Below are 26,225 nucleotides of genomic sequence, written 5' to 3'. Positions count from 1 at the left end.
CACCAGAGAGCCTCTGAGAGCTAGTCACAGACCTCACACCAGAGAGCCTCTGAGAGCTGGCCATAAGACCTCACACCAGAGAGCCTCTGAGAGCTAGTCACAGACCTCACACCAGAGAGCCTCTGAGAGCTAGTCACAGACTTCACACCAGAGAGCCTCTGAGAACTAGTCACAAGGCCTCACACCAGAGAGCCTTTGAGAGCTAGTCACAGACTTCACACCAGAGAGCCTCTGAGAGCTAGTCACAGACCTCACACCAGAGAGCCTCTGAGAGCTGACCACAGACTTCACACCAGAGAGCCTCTGAGAGCTAGTCATAGACCTCACACCAGAGAGCCTCTGAGAACTAGCCACAAGGCCTCACACCAGAGAGCCTCTGAGAGCTAGTCACAGACCTCACACCAGAGAGCCTCTGAGAGCTGACCACAGACTTCACACCAGAGAGCCTCTGAGAGCTAGTCACAGACCTCACACCAGAGAGCCTCTGAGAACTAGTCACAAGGCCTCACACCAGAGAGCCTCTGAGAGCTGACCACAGACTTCACACCAGAGAGCCTCTGAGAGCTAGTCACAGACCTCACACCAGAGAGCCTCTGAGAACTAGCCACAAGGCCTCACACCAGAGAGCCTCTGAGAGCTAGTCACAGACTTCACACCAGAGAGCCTCTGAGAGCTGGCCACAGACCTCACACCAGAGAGCCTCTGAGAGCTAGTCACAGACCCCACACCAGAGTTCCTGTGCTTCTAGCAGCCCTGTCCCTGCAGTCTAGGGCTTTGCAGGTCCCCTCCCAAGCAGGAACAGAGTGACTACATCAGTCATCCCCTTCCCACCTCACTCCAGCACAATGTCTGCCAGCGTGAGCAACAATAGATAAGTAGACAATAATTTGCAGCAATTGAAGAGTCACTGGAATATTTACCTGTGACAAAATGCAGTTCCACGGAGCATAACCAGCAATGCCAACAGGACAGCGCCGGAGGGACACAGGAGGAAAGCCAGGGGCAAATTCAGACCCAATCAGCTCTAAAACACTTTGCTAAGCTGGTCCCCCTTCCCTGAGGGACACAGTGGCACTGCCCTAATACCCACATTTCAGGCTTGGCCCAACAGACTCTGATCCCACCCTCCCACCAGCCATTGAATCACAGTCTACCCACCACCATAGTAGGCCTCAGGTAGTCCTTGAAAGCACTTACCAGTCACACAGAGAAAGAGCTCAGAGCCCCTTGGTCTCCCAGAAACATGGCTCCCAGTTCTTCCAAAATGTCATGCAAACAGCAACATAATGCAACACCCCAACAAGAAAAACAATGGAGGTAACAATGCTCATAGAAGAATCAGACCTAGATCTGATTCTGAAGAGAAACCTTCAGAAGGCTGCTTGGAGTAATAGCCTATCACAAAAGGATAAGTACAACATGAGTACAGTGAGGTAAGTGTAATCAGCACAGTAGGGATAGAAGAAAAGCCACTTAACTCACACTATACAGGTTGAGTACAGGCAGTCAGGCAGGGGTCAGACCAAACCCCCAAAAATTATCTTTTAATAAAAAAAAAGACAATTCCATTGCAATATTATAAAAAGATTCTCATCTGATTCTAATATATTTATAGGTTCATTATATTTTAATATTACCTCCTTTCTAGAATATACTTTTTGTGATATGATCTAAAAATTTAACTGATATTGTTGTTTCAATTCAATTAATTGAATAGTTCAGTTATACATGGGTTTTTTTCTGAATTGTCTATTCTGTTATTTTATACTTATCTTTTCCAGGCAAACTACTACATTCTCAGTTACTTTGGAGCATAATATACTTGATGTCTAGAGGAGAAGTTGCTTCTTCTAAATTTTCTTTCAAAATGTCTTACTATTCCCCTAATTAGAAACTTGCACATAGATTTTACTACACACTTGTCAAATTCCTAAAAATGTAATTGTTGATATTTTAATAAAATGTTACTGAATTTACAGAATAATCTAGAAGTGATATTTTTATAGTACCTTCTTCTCACACAGAGGCATATATATAGATTTTTTCTTTATGTCCATTTGCATAGTTCTAGAATTTTCAACATATAGGCTTTGCTCTTTCTTTGCTAGATTTATTCCTACATTGAATTTCTACTGTTTATAATTGGTACTGTAAATATTCAAATATTAGCTGACCCGACTATCAGCCGAGGCACCTGAATTTTACCACAACAACTGCATAAAATATGTGCCGAACTACTCAGCTTATCTATGGTATATAAAGAAAGTTGTTGGGGTTTCTATCTTTTTTTGTATTCAGACACCTTTTCAAAGGTTAATTAATTAGTAAACAAATGAACTTCCCTAAGTAAGCAAGTCTTCCTTTCACAAATAATAATTACCTTTCCCTCCTTTGCGACATCTGTATACTCTGATGGATATGCCTTTTATATATATTTCATCATTTTATTAAGGGCTCATACAAATTTTATCACAATCCATACATACATCAATTATGTAAAACACATTTGTACATTCATTGCCCTCATCATTCTCAAAACATTTGCTCTCCACTTAAACCCCTGACATCAGCTCTTCATTTTTGCCCTCCCTCCCCGCTCCCTTCTCCCTCATGAACCCTACATAATTTATAAATTATTGTTTTGTCATATCTTGCACAGTCCTATATCCACCTTCGCCCACTTTTCTGTTGTCCATCCCCCAGGGAAGAGATCACATGTAGATCCTTGTAATCGGTTCCCCCTTTCCAACGCACCCTCCCTCCTCCCTCCTGGTATCGCCACTCTCACCACTGGTCCTGAAGGGATCATCACCCTGGATTCCCTGTTTTCCAGTTCCTATCTGTACCAGTGTACATCCTCTGGTCTAGCCAGATTTGTAAGGTAGAATTGGGATCATGATAGTGGGGGAGAGGCAGGCTGGTGTGCTTCTTTCATGTGGGCTTTGTTGCTTCTGAGCTAGATGGCTGCTTGTTTACCTTCAAGCCTTTAAGACCCCAGATGCTATATCTTTTGATAGCCAGGCACCATCAGCTTTCTTTGCACATTTGCTTATGCACCTGCTTTGTCTTTAGCAATTGTGTGGGGAAGGTGAGCATCATGGAATGTCAGTTTAATAGAACAAAGTATTCTTGCACTGAGGGAGTATTTGAGTTGAGGCCCAGAGTCCATTTGCTACTTTAATACTAAATCTATACATATATGCGCATAGATCTATTTACACGTCCTCATATAAATATATTTACATATGTACATGGCTGTATTTAGACCTCTATAAATGCCCTTTGCATCCTAGCTCTTTCCTCTATTTCCTTTTACTTTCCTCGTGTCCGACTATCATGCTCAGCCTTCATTTGGGTTTCAGTAATTCCTCTCCATTATATTACCCTTGGTCATGCCCTACCAGGCCTTCCACACCCTCCTCATCACCGATTTGGATCACTTGTTGTTCCCTTATCCCTGGGTTTGTTAACCCCGCTACCTTTCCCCCCATCTCTCCCTCTCCCATGTCCCCCTGAAACTGTCGGGCCCATTGTTTTCTCCTCCAGATTGTTCATCCAGCCTATCTTATTTAGACAGACCTGTGGAGATAATAACATGCACAGAAACAAGACTTTGCAAAAACAAGCAACAAAATAAAACAAAACAACAACACTAACAAGCCAATGAGAAAAAAAAGACAAAAACACAACAACAAGAAAGAAAAGCTTGTAGTTAGTTCAAGGACTGTTTGTTGGCCTTTAGGAGTGTTTTCCAGTCAAGTCTGTTGGGGCATCAAGCCCTGACCCCAAAGCCTATTTTTGATACTCCCTGGGGACTTTGTTGCTCTGCTCCCCTTGGTGTTCTGCTCCATGCCCTTAATGTTTTGCCTCGGTGTGGTGGCATCAGATGGGGCGGAATTCCCACACTGTGTCTCCAGTGTTGTCCCCTGTAGGGCTTTGGTTCAGTGAGGGATGTGGTGTCTCATAGTGGGGCTGGCCATATAGTCTCTGTGGATTGGCTGCTCTGAGAGGGAGCCCTTTATATTTTTATCCAAAAATTTTAAAATGACTGTTACACATGACAGGACCTATTTCAGAAATCTAATGCAGCACTTCAAAGATTTCCATGGACAACTTGGTGATCTGGTACCATTGTGTCTTTGAAGATATCCAAATGAACCATTTTTCAATCTATTGAGGGTCAGAACTCATTGATAATTTATATAATGCCCAGATGTGGGAGCAGGAGATTCACAAGTACATATTTTATTAAAAATTCAGTATCCTGAGGGACTTCTAGGAGGATAGGGGTCTAAGCAGGTCTACAAATCTAAACAGACACCAAGAAAAGAATTTAAGATCTGTAATCTCAACTCGGTAAATCCTCAAAACTAAGTGAAAGGTTATAGCAACGAACCACAGGCTGAAACAAGAAAAAAAAAGTGAATTTCAGATGTCACAAAACTTTTCTTTTATACTGTCTTTGCTCATCCTTCTTCTTGTGTGAGCAATGGCAGAAATTTCAGCAGAAAAATAAACCCAGGTTCATGTTCTTTGACTCGAGAGTGAGGAGGACAAACTTTGCTGTCACATTGTTAAATGTGGCTGAAGGACTAGAGCCTCAGTCTATTCTGAATTAGACCCAAAACCCTTTTGTTGACCACTGGACATACCCTTACAGAAGGGTCTCGGGACGAGATGAGACAGTCAGGGTGCGACATAGCAACGATGAAAAATACAATTTTCCTCTAGTTCCTAAATGCTTCTTTCCCCCCCGCCCCCACTGTCATGATCCGAATCCTACCTTGCAAGTCTGACTAGACTAGAGAATGTACACTGGTAAAGATGAGAACTGGAAACACAGGGAAGCCAGGGCGGATGATTCCCTCAGGACCAGTGGTGTGAGTGGGGTTACTGGGAGGGCATAGGGAGAGTGGGTTGGAAAGGGGGGACCTACTTCAAGGACCTGCATTTGACCTCCTCCTTGGGGGACATACAACAGAAAAGTGGGGGAAGGGAGAGATGGGACAGATCCAGATATGACAAAATAACAATTTATAAATTATCAGGGGTTCATAAGGGAGGGGGGAGTGGGGAGGGAGGGGAAAAAATGAGGACCTGATGCCAGGGGCTTGGGTGGAGAGCAAAAGTTTTGAGAATGATGAGGGCAATGAAATGTACAAATGTGCTTTACACAATTGATGTATGTATGGATCAAGATGGGTGGTGTATGAGTCCCTAATTTAAAAAAAAGTGGGGGAAAGTGGGAAGATGCCATTATATTTTAATTCATTTTTTCTACACTTTAAAAAAATCCCCTCATATTATACTTAACCTTAAATAATACATTGTTTAATGGTATTTTAAAAATATTATATGCCATCTATGTAAAAAGAAAGAAATAAAATGTTTTGAAACCGACTGTGGTAGCAATTTTACAATACTGTTTTATGTGATTGATGGAATGTTATGATATATGTAAGAGCTCCCAATAAAATATATATTTTTTAATTTTTAAAAAAAGAACTCACGAAGGTTAAGAGAGGAAGTGGTGAGAAAACACTGGAGCCCCACCCACTTAATTGCCTAGAACTAGTAGTATGACTGAAGTAGTGTGACTGAAGCAGACAATTAAATCCTAAGACCTGAAGGAGAAGCCTGATTAAAAGTTTCTTTCAGAAATTAGTGCATTAAAAAGCAGTGAACACATAAGGAAACTGAGAAAGCCACTCAGATGCTCAGAGCTAACACATTGTAATGGTCTAATACACCAGATTTGGCAAAACAAATTTTAAAAATATACAAAAATACTGAAACTGGTAGCCCATTCAATAGATCAAGAGGAAAAACGAGAAATCATCTCTAAGGAAGTCTAGATACTAGATAAAACAAACACATTCACAAGTACTATATGAAAACAAACAACCAGAAATCAGGAAAATGATACATGAACAAAAAGAATATTAATTAAGACAACTAGTATAAAAAAGGAGTCAAGCAGAATTACTGGGACTGAAAACTTAGATTTGAGCTGGAAGAACAAAGAATCAGTGTGATCGTTAAGGTTGTGTCAATTTCGCTGAGCCATGATTCTTTGGTTTGGCAGCTATGATGTAGCCATCATCCTTGATGATAGCTGATACAATATAATCACTTCCATTATGAGAGTTGCTATGAGCAACCAATCAGTTCAGATGGGTGTTTCCTCAGATTATGGCCTACATCAAAACTATATACAGACATTCAGCAAAGCTAGCTTGCTTTTTCCTCATTGTGAGTCCTGCATTCAACTCTCATAACCTAATCGCTGGTTCTTGGGACTGAAGCCAGCTGCCTGGCGTGTTAGCTGTCATTTGGGGGATTTGTTGCCCTACGTAACCTGTGACCCATTAGCCTACTATCTTACTTGCCAAACCTGGAGTAACTAACCTCCATAGCGTGTGGCTGCAACAATGGGTTCAAGCGTGGGAGCAGTTGTGAGGATGGCACAGGACCAGGCACTGGTCTGTTCTGTTGTGCACAGGGTGGTTATGGGTCAGAGCTGACTCAATGGCACTTAACATCAACACAGCCTGCTAGAAGCCTGGTGCCACCAGCTCCTGTGGCTACGTGATCAGGATAAGCCTCCAGCCTGATGTCTGACCCATGGAACTGGGATTTGGCAGCTTTACAACTACATGAGCCATTTCTTTGAGATCAATCTCTCTCTTCTCCTCTTCTCGCGTCCCTCCTCCTCTCTCCCTTCTGCCCTCCCTCCCCTTCACTAAGACTATCAGTGAAGTCATGGACAAGGCAACCCACACTGGTGATATAAAGACAAAACCAAAAAGGAACAACTAAAAACTAACAAAGCCTGATGCAATTGTGGAACAACATGAAGCAAACTAATATATATGTGTGTGTGTCTGTGTGTGTATATGTATGTATAAATGCATGTATATATCATGAGAATTCTAGAAGGAGAAGAGAAAGGGAATGAGATAGAAATAACATTTGAAGGAAAAACAGCAAAAAAGCATCAGATCCTGTGATGGCAAAAGGATTCAACTAATTTTTTTAAGATAAATATATTGACACTTTAACAATGTACTGGCATCGTAAGCCTTTCAGTTCATAAATATAGAATGTCTTTTAACTTTTTTCAGCACAGTTTTATAGTTTTAATGTTCAAGATTCTCATCTTATTAGTTAAATAAATGATCCACAGATCAGCACAGTATCAAAATTCTAACAGCTTTCTTTTCAGAAATGAAAATATATATTTTTTCATATATAAATATATGGAATTGAAAATGACCCAAAGTAGCCAAAGCAATTAAAAACTCGGGCCAAGTAGAAAGACTCATATTTTTCAATTAGAAAACATAATATAAACCTATAGTAATCAAAGTAGTCTGGTGGTGCCAAAAAGTCTGACATATAGATGAAAACAATAGAATTGAGGATTAAAAAATAAACCAACACATCTATGGTCAATTGGTTGCTGACTAAAGTCTATTTATTCAGTGGTAAAAGTCTACATTTTTCAAAACATGTACTGGGAAAACAGAATCTTCACATGCTAAAAATGAAGTTGGATACATACCACATATGATATATGAAAAAAATTAACCCAGAACATATCAATGACTTAACTGTAAGAATTTAAACCATAAAATTCTTAGAACAAAACATATGGGTAAGGAACTAGTTTTAACAAAAGATTATCAGATATAATAATATCAAAAGCATGAGTAAGAAACAAAATACGCATATTGGACTTCATCCACATTAATAACATAAGTGTATCAAAATATGATTTTATCAACAAAGTGCAGAGACAACCTACAGAATGGAAGAAAGTATTTTGGAGTCATCTATTTGATAAAGGTTTAATATCTAGAATATAAAGACCCACAACTATATACATATATATATGTATATATATGCCAAGGACTTAAATAGACATTTCATTAATGAAGATTTACAAATGGCTAATAAGCACAAGAGATGTTCAAGATCATTCGCTTTTAGTCTAATGCATGTGAAAACCACAGTGAGATTCCACACCTCCACCATCACCACCAGGTCAGCTTTCCTCAGGAAATGAAAAATGAGACGTGCTGGCATGGTTGTAGAGGGATTGGAATCTCTTGCACTGCTGATGGGATTGGAAAATGGTGCAAACGCTATGGAGAACAGTTTGGTAGTTCCTTAAATAATTAAAAATGGAATTAAAATGTTGTTGTTAGGTGCACAAGTCAGTTCTGATTCAGAGAGGCATTATGTACAAAAGAATGAAATACTGCCTAGCCTTGTGCCATCCTCACAATTGCTCCTTTGAGTCTATTTGTACAGCTACTGTGTCAGTCCATCCACTGTGTTGCCCTTCTTCTTTACCAAGCATGATGTCCTTCTCTAGGGACTATGCTCTCCTGAAAACAAGTCAAAGTATGTGAGAAGGAATCTTGAATCATTGTTTCTAGAGCATTCTGGCTGTACTTCTTCGAAGACAGATTTGTTTTCCTTTTGGCAGTCCATGCATGGTACTTTCAATATTCTTTGCTAGCACCATAATTTTTCTTTGGTCTTCCTTATTCAATATTTAACTTTCACTTGTATATTAAGTGATTAAAAATACCATGGTTTGGATCAGGCACACCTTAATCATATAAGTAACCAACCTGCTTCAACACTTCCCATTTATTAAGACCTAAAGAGGTCTTGTGCAGCAGATTTACCCAATGCAATGAGCTGTTTGATCTCTTAGTTGCTACTTCCCTGCGCATTGATTGTGGATCCAAGCAAGACAAAAATCCTTGACAACTTCAAGCTTTTCTCCCTTTGCCATGTTGTTACCTATTGGTACAGTTGTGAGGATTTTGATTTTCTTTACATTGAGTTGTAATCCATACTGAAAACTGTAATCCTTGATCTTTATCTGCAAGTACTTCGAATTCTCCTCACTTTTAGCAAGCAAGGTTGTATTATTTACATAGCTAAGGATGTTAATAAGCATTCCTCCAATCCTGATGTCACATTCTTCTTCGTATAATTCAGCTTCTCTGATTACTTGCTCAAAATACAGATTGAGTAAGTATGGTGAGAGGATATAAATCTGTTGTACACCTTTCTTGATTTTAAACCATACAGTATTCCCTTGTTCTATTTGATACAGGTATAAGTTCCTCATGAGCATAATGAAATGTTCTGGAATTCTCATTATTCTCCAGTCTATAGTTTGTTATGATCCAAACAGTCAAAAACCTTGGTTTGGTCAATAAAACACAAGTAAACATCTCTCTAGTATTCTCTGCTTTCAGCCAAGATCTGTCTGGCATCAGTAATGACATTCATTGTTCCACGTCCTCTTCTGAATCTTGCCTGAACCTCAGGCATTCCCTGTCAATGCACTGTTGCAACCATTATTACATCTAATGATCTTCAGCAAACAATTTACTTACATGATATCAATAATATTGTTCTATAATTTGAGCATTCTATTGGGTCACCTTTCTTTGGAATGGATATAAATATGGATCTCTTATAGTCAGTTGACCCAGTAGCTGTCTTTCAAATCTCCTGGTACACAATAGTAAGTGTTTCTAGTGCTTCATCAGCTGGTTTCAATTAGCATTCCTGGAGCCTTGTTTTTGACTAATGCTTTCAGTGCAGCATGAAGCTCCTGTGCTACTTCTTGAAATGGTGGAATGTTGACTAGCTCTTTTTGGTACAGTGACTCTGTGTATTCTTTCCATCTTTTTTTTTTGGGGGGGGGGAATGTATTTATGCAAATTTTATTGAAACTTATTGTAAATAAAGATTTTTCTCAGTGGTCTATAAAATGCACTTGGACGGAACTTGTTGAGTAGGATGGCACCCCTCCCACTTATTGCACACACGGTGCTCAGACAGGACAGAGCGTGGCCTGCTGGAAGGTGGCTGAGACACAGGGTCTCGTGCAGTGGCTCATGGATGGGAGGACTGGGTCTTGACTGGCTGGTCAGCAATCCGGGAAGAATCACGAAGGGTCATGACTGTTCTGAGCCTGAAGAGAGTGGCTCTAGTGTCCCCGTGGGGGGGGGAGCCACTTTTGACAAATGACAGCCATTATAACAGTCATGCAGTGTGTTACCAGCTTGGCAGGCATTCGGTCTTCATCTACAAAGTCCCCTCGGGGCCCATCCCCACACTAAGCTCTGATGGGCCTAGATAACACTGCAGCCAGCAGCAGCCGGGGGATAACCCCAGAAAGTGCAGTGCAATGCTATGCTCTTCAGAAAATGAAACTTCACTGGCAGGTGCCCACCTCAGGGTGGGCCTGGGACCAATCACTGGACAACCTTGGGTCTCAGGTCACACAGCCCTTCCTAACTCCTCTGAGCTTCCTCCATTAGAAAGCAGGCTTCACCCCACACCCCAAGAGGTACTCCAAACTGCTGGACCTCTGGGCCATCCCCACCCGGTATACCTCCTCACGCTGGAAGCCAGGGTCCCGCCACGGTGGCATTTGATTAGACACCCCAGGGGTGCCCACTCTGCTAACCATGGGAAGCCTGGCTCACAGGCCCTCTAAATCTGCCTTCCCTGTCAGGTGTCCCACCTAAGCCCATATTGCCTAATGGGCCCCTTTAAGCTGTCGCTTCATGTTTGCCCCATGTCCCAAATTAGGTGTCTACTGCTCAAATGAGTGTTCCTACCACACCCCTCGGGTTCTGAAAGGCAGGCTTGGTCAGAATGGTTTTAGAGGGTGTCGCCTGGGTCTGACAGAACCAGAACATCTGGCTCTGAGCACACATTAGCCGTGATGCTGGCCGGGGACCGGCCACCTGTTTCTACCTAGGATGCATTTACACACAATGGTTCCCACGATGCTACCAGTGGTGGAATCCACCATCTAAATGGGCTCCCAAGGTGCTACCTGACCAGCAGAGGCCCGAGCACATGCTACACAGGGCCCCCGCCCAGACTCCCGCTTGGCCTGCATGCAGGGACAGGGATGGTGAGAACAGTCACCACCTGACAAGTGGGTGGTAACACGCAGAATGGATGAGAACACATGAAAAGGAGAAGAGGGGAAAAACCTCAAACCACAACCCCCCCCTTCCAGGGCAGGAAACATCAAATACAAAACCCAAACAATTACAAAACTCCTCCCAGGCCACTTAGATTCTAGACTACAGGAGCAGCTCGGGCTCTGGTGTATCTATGAAGACAAAGCAATGCAGTAAGCCTGTGCAGAGGAGGGCCAGCTGGGGGCAGGGACGGGGACTCGGCATGCGAAGGCCGAAGGGGCAAGAAACTGCTCTGCCACCGGAGTCCTGGGAGCCCTCGGGACCCACTGGATGTGCCCTTCACTGGCTCCCGGGCAGGTTCGGTGGCTTCCTTGCAGTCCTGCCACTAGCAACAGCAACCAGCCTCACGACTGAAGCTACCTGGGAAGGAAGCAAGCACGGTCCTTCCGGCCACTGCTACCCAAGCAGAAATCCCCGCGCACCCCAGCTTCACAGCTAATGCAGCACTTCCTTTACACTCACTCACTCGCTCACATACACACACATGTACCGGGCCCTGCAAATGCAACCGAGGCCTTCCAAGTCTAAAGCCCTCCCCACAGTCTGGACTCCAGTCATCTTAGTCCCTTAGGTTGGTTGGAGTCAAACCAGATCCAGGTGCTCTCTGGGTGGTAATTGAACACGTGCTTTTGGGGGCGTATTTACAGTTCACAGGTTGGTTAGTTCACGCATTACAGTAGTTGCGCCATTAAACACAGGCTCAGCTAAACACTCAAGTAACAAAAGCACTTCAGGGACATGAGTCCCCGATGGGTCAGGACTGCCCACTGCCAGCAATGGGCGGCCCACCAGGAGGCCTGGGGCATGCCCGTGGCCAGCAGGTCCTGGCCGGGAACCGGGACCCCGGGAGTCAGTGCATGCGATGACGAAGCCGACTGAGGCCATGCCAGCAGGTGTCAGCCCTTCCTCTTGGGCAGCAGGGCGCCGGTGGGTTCACCCCACCCGTCGTTGCCTCGTATCCCAGCTCAGCCATGCACTTCAGGCCCCATTGGGGGTCAGTTTGGCCTTCCGCTCGACGCATGGCCCCTTGGCAGAGTACTGCACCAGCAGGAAGGGCTCCTTGGTCTCGCCATCACCCACGATGCTCTCCTCGTCCTCTGACTGGCCGATGCGCTGCAGCCGGAGGTAGCACCAGCAGCCCAGGATCAGGGCCCCCAGGGCAGCGATGGCGATGAGGATGACGATGACAGTGACCACGCCTGTGGTGGGGCTGTGGTCCACGATCGACATGGTGGGCTCTTGGGGGGCTCTGCCACAGAGAGCTCTTCTGGGACCGGCTCAGTGAGGCTGGACCTCAGAATCCATGGCGCCGCCCGCAGTCGCCGCTCGCCCTGCAGCAGCCCGAGGGCCCGGCTCCGCCCGCCACTCGGTCCCGGCGCCGCGCACCGTCCGGACGCTGGAGCCAGCTCTGCCCTTTCCATCTTTTTTAATACTTCCTGCATCATTCAATATTTTGCCCACAGACTCTTTCAATAATAATTTTTTTACTCTTTCAATATTTAAACTTGAGGCTTGAATTTTTTTCAGTTTAAGATATACTAAGCCTGTTCTTTCTTTGTCATTTTTCTAACTAGATCGTTGGAGATTTCATTATGATATTATACGTTGTCTTCTGAAGCTACTCTTTGAAATTTTCTGTTGAGCTCTTTGACTTCATAGTTTCTTCCATTTGCTTTAGCTACTCCATGATTGAAAAGAGTCTTTTCTGACATCCGCTTTGATCTCCTTTCTTCCCTTTTTAATGACCTATTGCTTCCTTCATATAGGATGTTCTTAATATCCTCCCACAGCTTTAAGAGTTGTATGAGCCCTAATAAATTGTTTTAAAAAATATCCTCCCACAGCTCATCAAGTCTTCTGTAATTAGTGTTCAATGTAGCAACTTCCTTCTTGAAATGTTCTTGAAATTGTGGTGATTGTATTTTGACTCTCGTGGACTTGTTTTAATTTTCTTCGGCTTCTACTTGCACTTATATATGAGCAATTGATGGTCTGTTCCCCAGTCAGCTGCTAGTCTTATTTTAGCTAGCTGCTGATAATGAGCTTTTCCCTCATCTCTTCCCACAGATGCAGTCAATTTTATTTCTGTGTGTTCCATCTGAAGAAGTCTATGTGTACAGTTACCATTTGTGTTGTTGAAAAAAGATATTTGCGGCCAGCAAACGATCCCTGAACTAACTACAAGCTTTTCTCTTGTGAAAAAAGATATTTGCTATGAATAAATTGGTCTTGCAAAATTCTATCATGTGTTCTCTGGCTTCATTTCTTTTTTTTTTTTTTTTTTTGAGGATCTTCTTTTATTTATTTATTTATTTATTTATTTAGATTTTAACAATTTATTGGGGCTCATACAATTCTTTTCACAGTTCATATGTATACATACATCAATTGTATAAAGCACATCCGTACAGTCTTTGCCATAATCATTTTTTTCTCTTTTCTTCTTTTACATTTTATTAGGGACTCATACAACTCTTACCACAATCCATACATATACATACATCAATTGTATAAAGCACATCCATACATTCCCTGCCCCAATCATTCTCAAGGCATTTGCTCTCCACTCTGGCTTCATTTCTATCACCAACACCATATTTTCCAGCTACTGTTCCTTCCTCAGTGGCACAGTGGTATTGAGTTTGCCTGCTAAGCACAGTCAGCAGTTTAAAACCACCAGCTGCTCCTCAGGAGTAAAATGAGGCTTTCTATTCCTGTAAAGAGTTACCGTCTCAGAAACCCACACGGGCAGTTATACCTTCTTCTATAGGGTCACTATGAGTAAGAATCAAACTAGTTGGCATGAGTTTGGTATAGTTTTTTTGGGGGGGGAGGGGTACTTCTTTGTTTCCAACTTTTGCATCCCAATCAATAATAATTATTAATACATCTTGATTGTGTGTTTGATCAACTTCAGACTGAAAATATAGAATTCTTCAATTTCCTTATCATTAGCTTTCGTGGTTGGTGCATAAATTTGAATATTTGTACTGGTTGAATTTCCTTTAAGGCAGATAGATAATAATCCTATCACAAACAGGCTTGTAAATCCTGTAAAGAAGGTAAATCTTGAAAAGTGGCCTTCTTATAAGATTGGACGAGTAGCAGGGGACACTGCGAACCTTCCTCTTTCTCTACCCATTGACCTTTCTACCCAATGGGCCTCTGCTACTGACCATGAGAACTGCCGCTGCCTGCCATGTTTCCACTGACTTTGGAGCCAAGCGACTCTGCACCCACTGTGCAGACTGATTCAAAATGGCCAAGCTCACTAATGCTGAGGATATTTATTGGTCTTTATAGATTCCATTTCATTTTTCATGACTTCCGATTTTCCTAGATTCATATTTCATACATTCCAAGTTCCAATTATTAGTAGAGATTTGCAGATGTTTCTTATCACAGTGAGTTGTGCCCCAGCTGCAAATACAGATGTCAAAGTCTTCCTCCCAGAGCTATATTCCAGTCGTGTCGCATGGTAGACTGCTGTGAGAAGGCAGCCCTTCTTCAATCACGCCTTGAGAGCCTTCCGACTAAACGGCTTGTCCTCCAGCACGATCTCTGACAATGTTCTGCTCCTGTTCATTAGGCGCTCAGGGTCTGACAAGGTTTCCACACTGTGCATAAGGTTTTCAGTGGCTAATTCCACTTAAGTGGACAACCAATTCCTTCTCTTAGTCTGCTCTTAGTCTGGAAACTTGGAGGAAACCTGTTCACTTTGGTTTGTCTTGCTGGCATTTGAAAGACCAGTGACATAGCTTCCAGCAACACACCAACACACAAGCCAACATAGTACGACAAACTGACAGACAAGTGGTGGAGAATTAACATATGATCCAGTAATTCTAGACCTAAGTATATATCCAAAGGAACTGAAAGCAGGAACTCAGAGAATTGCACCCAATGTTCACTATAGTGTTCAGAATAGCCATACACACAAAAAATAATAATAAGGAAACAACCCAAGCAGTCATTGAAGGAGGAACAGATAAACAAAATATGTTATATGCATAAAAAGGAATATTAATGAACCCTATAGGGTAAGCTATGGACTGTTAACCACAAAGTACAGGGTTCAAACTCACTAGCTGATCTGGGGGTGGGGGCTTGGGGAAAGAGGAGGTTATCTGTTCCCATAGAGATTTAAAGCCTTGAAAATCCTCGGTATGGGCACTGTGAGTTGGAATCAATTCAATGGCAAGGAGTTTTGGCAATGGCATTGCTCTGTCATGAAAACAAGTTAAGCTGTGACATATGCTATAACATGGTTAACTTTGAAAACATTGTACTGAGTGAAGTAAGTCGGACATAAATATCTGGTGCAGCCAAATCAACACAGACAAAAGTGTATTAGTGTTTACCAGGGATGGGTGAGTGGAAGGAAAGGGGAAGTTACTGCTTGACAAGTGCTGAGTTTCTGTTAAGGTTACTGAATACATTTGGAAATGGACAGTAGTGAATGTTGCACAGCGTGGTCAACATAAATATTTTATACATAAAATGTATTCTACATACAAAAATGGTTATAATGGCAAATGTTTTGTAAATTTTACTATAGAAATAATGTATCATGGAATTTTGCTATTTCCCTAAAGCATTGCTATAATGGTCTGCAAGCCATCATAAATAAACTCATTTGTCATATTGAATACCAAGGCAACAGAACAAAAGTGTAAAATCCAATAATCCTAAGGGGGCTATACTGTGTAAAAATAAGAACCACAGCTCTTAGTTTATTACTAGTATTAAAGTTAAGCATTTTCTTTAGAAACAGAAAAAGAATTCTTTGTTTCTCTGCTATATGGCTGCTTATTTAACTTCAAAACTTTAAGACCCCATATGCTATATAATAATAGCCGAACACCATCAGCTTTCGTCACCACATTGGCTGGTGAACTCATTTTTTTCTTCAGTGATTGTGTCAGGAATGCATGTGCATCACAGAATGCCAGGTTATTAGACAAAATGTTATTGCATTGAGGGATGGCTTAAGTAGAGGTCCAATGTCTGTCTGCTACCTTAATACTTAACATATAAATACATGTATATAGACCTATATCCCTATCATTATATATTAATATGTTTACATATACACATGAACCTGTGTGATCACAAGGTGTTGATGGGATCAGGTATCAGGCATCAGAAGACCCAAAACAATATGAATGAGGGGGATTGGAATGGAGACACAAATCCCATCTGTAGACAATTGAACATCCCCTCACAGAGGGCTCAAAAGGAAGGGACAAGTCAGCCAGGGTGTAGTATAGCATAGACAAAACGCACAACATTCCTTTAGTTTTTTAATGCTTCTTCCCCACCACTACCATGTCCCCAGTTCTGCCTTATAAATCCTGCTAGACCAGAGCATGTAAACTGGCACAGATAAGAACTCTCAACACACGAAATCCAGGACAGATAAACCCCTCGCGAACAATAATGGGAGAAGCGATATCATGAGTGTGGGAAACAGAAAGCTTATTCCCCAGGTTGCCCCCCCATAGTATATGCCAAACCTAAAGTGCTGCTTGCTAACACATGGTCAATAAGTATACACTTGGAGGTTATCTCCCTGAGCGTAATCAGCCATCTAGAGTGATTAGACCCTATAGTCTGTCCCACCCTACGTGGGGCGCACTCCCTTCTAATAAGGATAGTAGATTGTTTCCTTGAAGGAGAGCCCAAAGACAAGGTCAAGCCAACTCAGGGAGGACCAAGGTTAGGTTGCCATCTTGACTTTAGTGTCTGCCCATCTTGTCACATGTATGCCCCTAGTACCTCCCCTTCCTATTGCATATACACCCCTAGCTTGTTCCCCTTCTTGTTTCACGTATGCCTATGGTACAACGCCGTCCTGTTATGATATAATTAGGGGGTCTTGTATGTCCCTAAGTGTATATAAGCCGAGATTGGAAATATATTCACTCTCTCTGCACAGATGTGGCTGTTGAGATCATGGCCATCCAAGACAGGAGCAATTGCATGCTTCACCTTGTCTGATGCCTCTTTAATTTTACCCCTCAATTAGACAACCGCCCCTTGGGCCTGTTCAATTGTGGGGGTTGGTATCCCACACATGAGGGCAGGGGGAAGGTGGGAGAGAAAGGGGGCAAAAGAGGGTACCAATTGCAATGATTGAAGTATAAATCAATCCCCCCTAGGGTGGTGAACAACAGAAATGTGGGGGAAGGAAGACATCAGACAGTGTAAGAAATGAAAATAATAGTGATTTATAATTTATCAAGGGAAAAGGGAGGGAAAAAAGAAGAGCTGATACCAAGGGCTCAAGTAGAAGGGAAATATTTAGAAAATGATGATGGCAACATATGTACAAATGTACTTGATACAACTGATACTTGCTTATAAGAGCTCCCAATAAAATGATTTATTTTAAAAAAAGAGAGAAAGAGAGATGAGCCGGCCAGAGTGCAGTGTAGCAATGATGAAACATACACCTTTCCTCTAGTTCCTAAATGCTTCCTTCCCCCCACCACCCCCACCAACTATCATGATCCCAATTCTACCTTACAAATCCGACTAGACCTGAGGTTGTACACTGGTACAGATAGGAACTGGAAACACAGGGAATCCAGGACAAATGATCCCTTCAGGACCAGTGATGAGAGTTGCGATACCAGAGGGTGAAGGGAAGGTGGGGTAGAAAGGGGGAACAGATTACAAGGATCTACATATAACTTCCTCCCTGGGGGACAGGCAGCAGAAAAGTGGGTGAGGGGAGACATCAGACAGTGTAAGATATGACAAAATAACAATAATTTATAAATTATCAAGGGTTCATGAGGGAGCGGGTGGGGAGAGAGAGGAGAATGAGGAGCTAATAACAAGGGCTCAAGTAGAAAGCAAATGTTTTGAGAATGATGATGGCAATAAATATACAAATGTGCTTGACACAATGGATAGATGTATGGATTGTGGTAAGAGTTGTATGAGCCCCCAATAAAATGATTTTTAAAATAAATTAATTAAATTTAAAAAATTTTTAAAGAATTCCTGCTTACACGTTAATAAATTCAGATGAGAAAAAGAGCCCTTAATTTAGCAATAGCTGGGTAATTGAGTAATAGAGGGACAATCTGTTTTGCTTTAAAGAAAATTTATCATTCCCTTTTAGAGGCCCATAAAAGAACTTTGGATGATTATATATAATATATATATTCATTTTAAAAGACTTTTTTCTAGATTATTTATGTAGTCAAAAAAGAAGTTAGAACATGAGTCCAGTGGAACTAACCTTTAAAGCCAATTGATACGTGGCTGAACTCCAGATATCCCTCTCTGATATTAACTGGTTAATATCACTCTCCATTCTTCCTCTTTGTAATGTATATAAATCATGGTATTCTTCTACAATTCTAAAAGAAAATTAAGAAACAGTTATATAGAGATTTAAAAAAATAATAATTTTAAAATTTCAAATAAAATGTTCTAAAACAGTAAATTTGCTCCCTTAAAAATTGCTGTAAGATAATTTCTTAACATATGCTATCACAAAATTTCTTATGTTATGATAATGCCATAAGAACTATTATATTATTTCTGGATACACTAATACAATTGTATGGACAATGAAATTAGAGAAAAACAACATTTATTTTAAAATTTTACAAAACTCTTAGTAAAGGTTTAATATATTTTCCCTGCTCTAAACATATTTTATCTTATGCTTTCTTTTTCAGTTCACTAGAATTTTAATATAGTATCCCCAAAATATAATACTATATTAAATAAAAAATTATAAGTAAAAATTGCAGTAGTAGAATGATAGTATGGCTAAGCTTCTTCCTCATGTATTAGTTATTGAGTGATTACACAGTGCATAATTGTGAGATACCATATTTGAAAATTATGTATCATTAAAATAAGATGTTTAAAATCCTCTTCCAAACACCCAAAACTGAGGTATAATTATACTTTTCTTAACTACCAGAATATCCCTATTCCTCCTAACTTACCCTGATGCTTTACTGAGAATCAAGAGCTCATCTGTGATCAAAACTTATCACAATCTTTTTAAGTACTCCCTCATATGAGATGTATGATAGCTTTAAGAATTAAAGGGCAGTGATGTAGAAATTTTCTAACAAAGTTAGTAACCATGATATACAAGTTCCAAAGTCTTATTCTACTTAGAGGTTTCTACTTATACAAAATAAAACTCAAAATGAGAAAAGCTGTAAACATATACTAAGAATGAGAATGTGGAATGCACAAAGTATGAGTCTAGGAAAATTGAAAGTTATCAAAAGCTGCAATGAAGCATAAAGATCCATATTTCAGCATCAGGGAGCTGCCATGGACTAGTACTGCCCATTCTCAATCAGAGAGGCATATGGTTTACTATGCCAAGAACGTCAAATCCAAGAGGAATGGCATTGCATTGTCAAATATATATATATTTCAAGATCTATCTTGAAGTAAAATGCTGTTGGTGATAGATGAATATTCAGTGGTGGGATTCAGGCAGTTCGAATGGTTGGCCAGAACTGATACCTACTATTTTGTTGAGTTCAGCAAACCAGTTGTTAAAATGGCCATGGTAAGCAGGGTTCTCTCTAAGGTTGTGGCTGAGTAGCTGCTCAATGAGGAAATCGCAAATTTACATTCTTTATTCTTTTTTAACATTCATCTGTGCAATAGCGATTTCTAATCACCCACAATAATGTTTATTCTGTACATAGGTATTAAAAAGTAGAACTATGATTGTAATATATATTTATTCATTTCATAAAACTTGTTATACTTTTGATGAAATATTACATTTTTATTCCCTTGTGTGTGTTAGTTCAATAAACAAATAATGTGAAAAGAAAAAGTGCCAAATGACCAGAGGGCGACACAATGTCATGCATTTCAGCTTTGTGATATCCCAAATTCTCACGAGTATGAGTAAGTTATGTAATTTCTGAAAGCATTCAAAATGCTAAAAATATTGTCAGAACAATTGCTGTAAGTGCAACAGAAGTGGACAGAGGCTTTTCAAAGATGAACAGAAGATGCTCAGAGAAAAGAAACTGCCTAAGTGTTCCTAATAGATCAGACACAATGACTGTCATCTAATTGGCCTACCTCTAAAAGAATGGGATCCTCCTCCTACAGTGACAAGATGGGTAAAAGTATATCACACAACCAATGACATTCAGATAAAAGCGAAGAACATTGCAAGTGAGGATACTAATCAAGAAGTAATATGGAAATATCTTTAAAAATGAGTTTATTACAGGGAATCCAGAACAGGTGATCCCTTCAGGACCAGTGCTGAGAGTGGTGATACTGGGAGGGTAGAGGGAAGATGGGGTAGAAAGGGGCAGCCAATTACAAGGATCTACATATAACTTACTCCCTGGAGGACGGACAACAGAAGAGTGGGTGGAGAGAGACATCAGACAGTAGAAAATATGACAAAATAACAATAATTTATAAATTATCAAGTGTTCATGAGGTGGGGTGGGGAAGGAGGGGAAAAATTGAGGAGCTGATACCAAGGGCTCAAGTAGGAAGCAAATGCTTTGAGAATGATGATGGCAACAAATGTACAAATGTACTTGACACAATGGATGTATGTGTGGATTGTGATAAGAGTTGTATGAGCCCCTAATAAAATGATTTTTTAATGGGTTTATTGTTTTATCAAATTTTAATATTTCTAAGTAATTTAAAACAATATCCTCTAACATAATCCAGTTTTGATCTTAAGGGAAAACCCAGGATAGGGTCAAAGAAGGGCATTATGTAATATTTAAAGGCCCAATTGAACAAGAGGACAGAAACATAATAAATATATATGCACACAATGGAAGAGCCTCAAAATATATTACCATATATACTTGTGTATAAGCCAAGTTTTCCAGCACATTTTTAATGCAGTTTTGTGGTAAAATTAGGTGCGTTGGCTGATATTCTGGTCAGCTTAGTCTCTAGTATATACGGTAATCAAATTCTTCAGAATAGAAGATATCAACAACTCGATAATAATAGCAGGAGACTTTAATATAACACTTTTGAAAAATAATAGAACAACTAGAAAGACACTCAAAAAAGACAGAAGCACTAACAATGCAATCAATCACTGTGTTAGACTGGGTTGACTAGAGAAACAAATTCAGAGCCATTCATAAAAAATGTGTAAGAAAGAGCTTTATATCAAAGAGCAATTGTATATTGAGAAAACAGCCTAGCCAGTTCAGATCAAGCCCATAAGTCTGACATTAGCCCATATGTCTGATACTAGTCCATAAATTCCTGTTTAGGCTCATGCAGCACATGCAAAGTAGCCGCATGCAGGAAGATCACAGGTCCGTGGGTGAAGTCTTGTGGATCCAGTGATGATAGAAGCATCTCCAAGGCGCTGGCTGCCATCAGCATGGACCCAAATGGTTATCAATAGGAAGGTGAAGCAGAGAGAGAGAGAGGAAGTTCCCAGAATGCTCATGATTAGGCCATGTCCACAAAAAGGCATCATCAGGGTATGACCTGACTGACATGCTAAACTCCATCCCTTCATTCTTTTAATGAGTTGACATGAAATTGTGTAACTACCACCAGCACACATATCAAAAAAAGAGGAACCATAATAAACACCCTAACCCAGCATCTCCAACAATTACAATAAGAGCATCAAAATAAACTTATAATCACCAGAAACAATAAAAATTATCAAGTGGATAAAGAGAGTTCTTTGAAAGAATTAACAAAACAATAACCTACTGGCAAATTTAATAAATGAACTATTGAATGTTATAGTAAAAATGTAAATCCCTGTCTAATCTGTAATGAAAATGAAAATATATACATTTATACATATATTTACACCAATCACAAAAAAGGAAAAGGAGAACATGCAAATAACATGAATTAAAGACTCAAATGGTTAAAAAACAAACTCAAATGGTGGCATCAGAACAGAATGAACTGAAATAAAATGTATAACAGAATACTATGAAGAACTATACTCCAACAAATTTGAAAAGCTAGAAAGACAAATATAAAGAAACACATTCCCTACCTAAACTGACACTGACTGATAGAGAAAACCTGAACAGATTCATAACAAAAGAAGTTGATCGGGTCATTAAAAACCCCAGCGACAACAAGTCTAGGAGCACAGAGAGCCGCTGGTAAATTCTACCATACCATTTGAAAAGAGCTGACCCCACCATTCCACTAAAGCTCTTCAGATACACAAGTAAGGGGATATAAAATGATGGGATACCCCTGAATTCACTTTATGAAGTAAGCATAATCCTGATACCAAAACCAGGCAAAGACATCACTAAAAAAGTACATTATAGGCCAATTATCCCTCATGAACAAAGCTGCAAAAATTATCAACAAAATCCTAGTCTATATAGATGACCAAGTGGGATTCAGACCAAATATACAAAGATGATTCTGCATTAGAATAATCATCAATGTGATCCATCACATAAATGAAATAAGTGAAAATAACCATATAGCTCAGCTTTGACAAAGTCCCAAAATACAACAAATGGGGACGATATAATTTCCTTAACAAATAATGCTGGCTAAACTGGAAAACTATTTGCAGAAGAATAAAACAGGCCATACCACACCATATACAAAACTGAACTAAAAATGGATAAAAGACATAAATGTAAAACCTAGAACTATAAAAATCATCAATGAATAACAGGGTCAAATTTAGAGGCCCTAATACATGGCAGAAACACAAAAAGAGCAGAAGGTAAATTAGGACTTCCTAACAATGAACACTTGTGTGCATCAACATATTTCACCAGAAGAGTCAGAAGAGAACCAAATAACGGGGGAGGTTGTGTTGGAAATTATGTGTCAGACACGGGACTAATCTCTAGAATGCATAGAAAACTTCAACACCTAGACAAGAAAAAGACAAACATCCTAATTAAAAATTGGGCAAAGAACATGAACAGACACTTCACCAAAGAAGTCATTCAGGCAGCCGACAAACATATGCAGGAATGCTGGCAATAATTAGCCAGTCGAGAGCTGCAAATGAAAATAAGAAAATATTGCCTCACCCCAGCGTTATAGCAACACAAAACAAAAGAAAAACCTGAAAACAACAAACGCTGGTAAAGATGTGGAGAGACTGGAACCCTCATACACGGCCAATGGGACTGTAAAATGGTACAACTACTTCCTCAAAATTTGAGACTATGAAACCCAGGATTGGTGAAACTGTAGAGACAGCAAGTAGAACAAGGGTTTAGGGGAGAGGGAGGTTCAGAGGTGGAGTGGGGGTGAAAGGGAGACAATGTCAAGGAGTCCATGTAGAAAAAGAGTGTCTGAAAATAGGTGCATAAGCAAATGTGGTGAAGAAAGCTGATGGTGCCCCAAAGATACAGTGTCAAAAGATATAGCATCTGGGGGTCTTAAGGCTTGAAGATAAACAAGTGGCGATCTAGCTGAGAAGCAACAAAGCCTACATGGAAAAAGCACACCAGCCTGCGGGGAGGGCGTGCAGGCCCGGCGCGCCCCGCGGCCCGGAGTCCCTGGGCGCCGCGCACCTGGCTCTGCGGGAGCCCACGCGGCGGGTGGCGGCGGGCGGGACGCTGAGCGGGCCGGGCCTGCTGCGGCGCGCCGTCGCGATGGCGGCCGCGGAGCCGGCGAGCTCGGGCCAGCAGGCGCCGCCGGCGCAGGGGCAGAGCCCGCCGTCGCCGCCGCCCTTGCAGCCCGGCGGCGGCGGCGGCAGCAGCCGGCACGAGAAGAGCCTGGGGCTGCTCACCACCAAGTTCGTGTCGCTGCTGCAGGAGGCCAAGGACGGCGTCCTGGATCTCAAAGCGGCTGCAGACACTTTGGCTGTGAGGCAAAAAAGAAGAATTTATGACATCACCAATGTCTTGGAAGGAATTGACCTGATTGAAAAGAAGTCAAAAAACAGCATCCAATGGAAGGGTGTAGGTGCTGGCTGTAATACGAAAGAAGTCATAGATAGATTAAGATATCTTAAAGCTGAAATTGAAGATCTAGAACTGAAGGAAAGGGAACTTGATCAGCAGAAGTTGTGGCTACAGCAAAGCATCAAAAACGTGATGGACGACTCCGTGAATAACAGATTTTCCTATGTAACTCATGAAGACATCTGTAATTGCTTTAATGGTGATACGTTGTTGGCCATTCAAGCACCTTCTGGGACTCAGCTAGAGGTACCTATTCCAGAAATGGGCCAGAACGGACAGAAGAAATACCAGATCAATCTAAAGAGCCTTTCGGGACCTATCCACGTGCTGCTTATCAACAAAGAGTCCAGTTCCTCCAAGCCTGTGGTTTTTCCTGTTCCTCCACCGGATAACCTCACACAACCTTCTTCTCAGCCCTCAACTCCCGTGACTCCACAGAAACTGGACATCACAGCTCAGGAACTGCCTGAGCTGTCAGTCTCAGAAGGAAGCCCTGGTCTTCAGCAGATGCCAGCCACAGACTTAACTTCCGCAGGATCTATTAGTGGAGATATCATTGATGAATTAATGTCTTCTGATGTGTTCCCCCTCCTCCGGCTCTCCCCCACCCCAGCTGATGACTACAACTTTAATTTAGATGATAATGAAGGTGTCTGTGATCTGTTTGATGTGCAGATACTAAATTATTAGATTCCACGGAAACTTGGGACTGTTATTTACCTCTAACTGTGTAACATGTTAGGCTTCTCATAAATATTTAAAATAATGAATGTAACACCTGTTCTCTTCACTGATTCTGAATTGTTCTTCCCTAATACTTTCTTTGTTGCTTCACAAAACTCAGCCCATGAGGCCAAAGGGCCGTTTGCTTCCGGGGGAAAGTGATCAACTAAAGCCACCCCAATGAACCCCTGGATCGTTTCTGGGATTTCAACTTTTTTTCCCCCCTTCTTCTAAATCCATCTCTTTTCCTCTTAAGAGAGAGAGGGAAGTTAAAAGGAGACGTCAGGTCACGGAAAAACAAAAGTGTTTGTCAAGGGCTTGCCACCTGTGTGTCTTAACTCTTTACTGCCACAAACTGCATTTCTTTGTACCCTTCCACCCTCCCCGACCTTCACTGGCGCTGAGGAAGGGAAGGATCTCAGCTCAGACATGTCACTGTTTCAGTGCACAGATTTTGTGAAGTGCCTTCTGTTTTAGCACTTTAAGTTTTTCACATTTTGTTAACTTCTGACATTCCACTTTCCTCGGTTATAGGAAAGCTCTGTTAAGTAGTCTTTTAAAAAATGTGCCAATGCCTGTACATTAACAAGATTAAAAAAATAAAGTTGTATAAAACATTAAAAAAAAAAAAAAGCACACCAGCCTGTGTGATCACGAGGTGTCAATAGGATCAGGTATCAGGCATCAAAGACCCAGAAAAAAAATCACATCAATGTGAATGAGGGGAAGGGCGGAGTGGAGACCCAAAGCCCATCTGTAGACAATTGGACATCCCCTCAGAGGGATCACAAGGAAGAGATAAGCCATTTAGAGTGTACTATAGCACCAATGAAACATACAACTTTCCTCTAGTTCTTTAATGCTTCCCAACCAGTTCGCACTATCATGACCTCAATTCTATCTTACACATCCAGCTAGACCAGAGCATGTTCACTAGTACATATAAGAGCTCACAACACAGGAAACCCAGGACAGATAAAGGCCTCAGGACCAATAATGAGAAGAGCGATACCAGGAGGGTAAAGTGATCACAATGATCAACATATAATACCCTCCCAGGGGGACAAACAACAGAAAAGTGAGTGAAGAGAGACAGCAGTCAGTGTAAGACATGAGAAAAATAATAATTTATAAATTATCAAGCATTCATGAGGGATGAGGGTGAGGGAGAAGGGAATGAGCTGATGCCAAGGGCTCAAGTAGAAAGAAAATTTTAAAAACCGATAATGGCAACAAATGTGCTTGACACAATGTATGTATATATGGATTGTGATAAGAGTTGTAAGCGCTCCCAATAAAATGAATTAAAATAATAATAATAAAATAAACATTGGAGGAAAAAAGAATGTCTGGAAACTGGTTGTTCTAGCAATTATACAATTATGCTTGATGTGATTGAACTAGGGAATGATATGATATATATATATATTCATTTTTTAAAGTCAATTTTTTTAAAATTGAGGTTAGAAATATCATATGACCTAGCACTCTCTTTATTTTTACTGACCTGGAAACAAACAGATATATATGCGGCATAATTCATATAACA

General features: G+C 41.0%; 2 protein-coding genes and 1 pseudogene across 2 annotated transcripts in view; 1 reads left to right on the top strand and 2 right to left on the bottom strand.

The window, feature by feature from the left end:
* AXDND1 (axonemal dynein light chain domain containing 1) overlaps positions 1–26,225 on the bottom strand; it is a 150,171-nt gene that overhangs the window by 78,057 nt on the left and 45,889 nt on the right. Inside the window, exon 12 of the mRNA XM_075541353.1 lies at positions 18,286–18,406. Within this exon, the coding sequence (XP_075397468.1) occupies positions 18,286–18,406 (121 nt within the window). The remainder of the gene's footprint in view (positions 1–18,285; positions 18,407–26,225) is intronic.
* On the bottom strand, positions 12,012–12,350 carry LOC142437239 (stannin-like). Its single transcript, XM_075540490.1, has one exon. The coding sequence runs from the start codon at positions 12,261–12,263 to the stop codon at positions 12,012–12,014; it is 252 nt and encodes an 83-aa protein (XP_075396605.1). The 5' UTR covers positions 12,264–12,350.
* Positions 23,572–24,921, top strand: LOC142422633 (transcription factor E2F5 pseudogene; annotated as a pseudogene).

The sequence above is a fragment of the Tenrec ecaudatus genome, chromosome 1 (genome assembly GCF_050624435.1).
Source record: "Tenrec ecaudatus isolate mTenEca1 chromosome 1, mTenEca1.hap1, whole genome shotgun sequence".
Lineage (NCBI taxonomy): Eukaryota > Metazoa > Chordata > Mammalia > Afrosoricida > Tenrecidae > Tenrec > Tenrec ecaudatus.
The sequence above is the reverse complement of the archived record's forward strand: the minus strand, read 5'-3'. Positions and strand labels throughout refer to the sequence as shown.

Excerpts from the sequence above, each read along its gene's own strand:
- LOC142437239 (XM_075540490.1), bottom strand. The coding sequence starts at position 12,263 with ATGTCGATCGTGGACCACAGCCCCACCACAGGCGTGGTCACTGTCATC.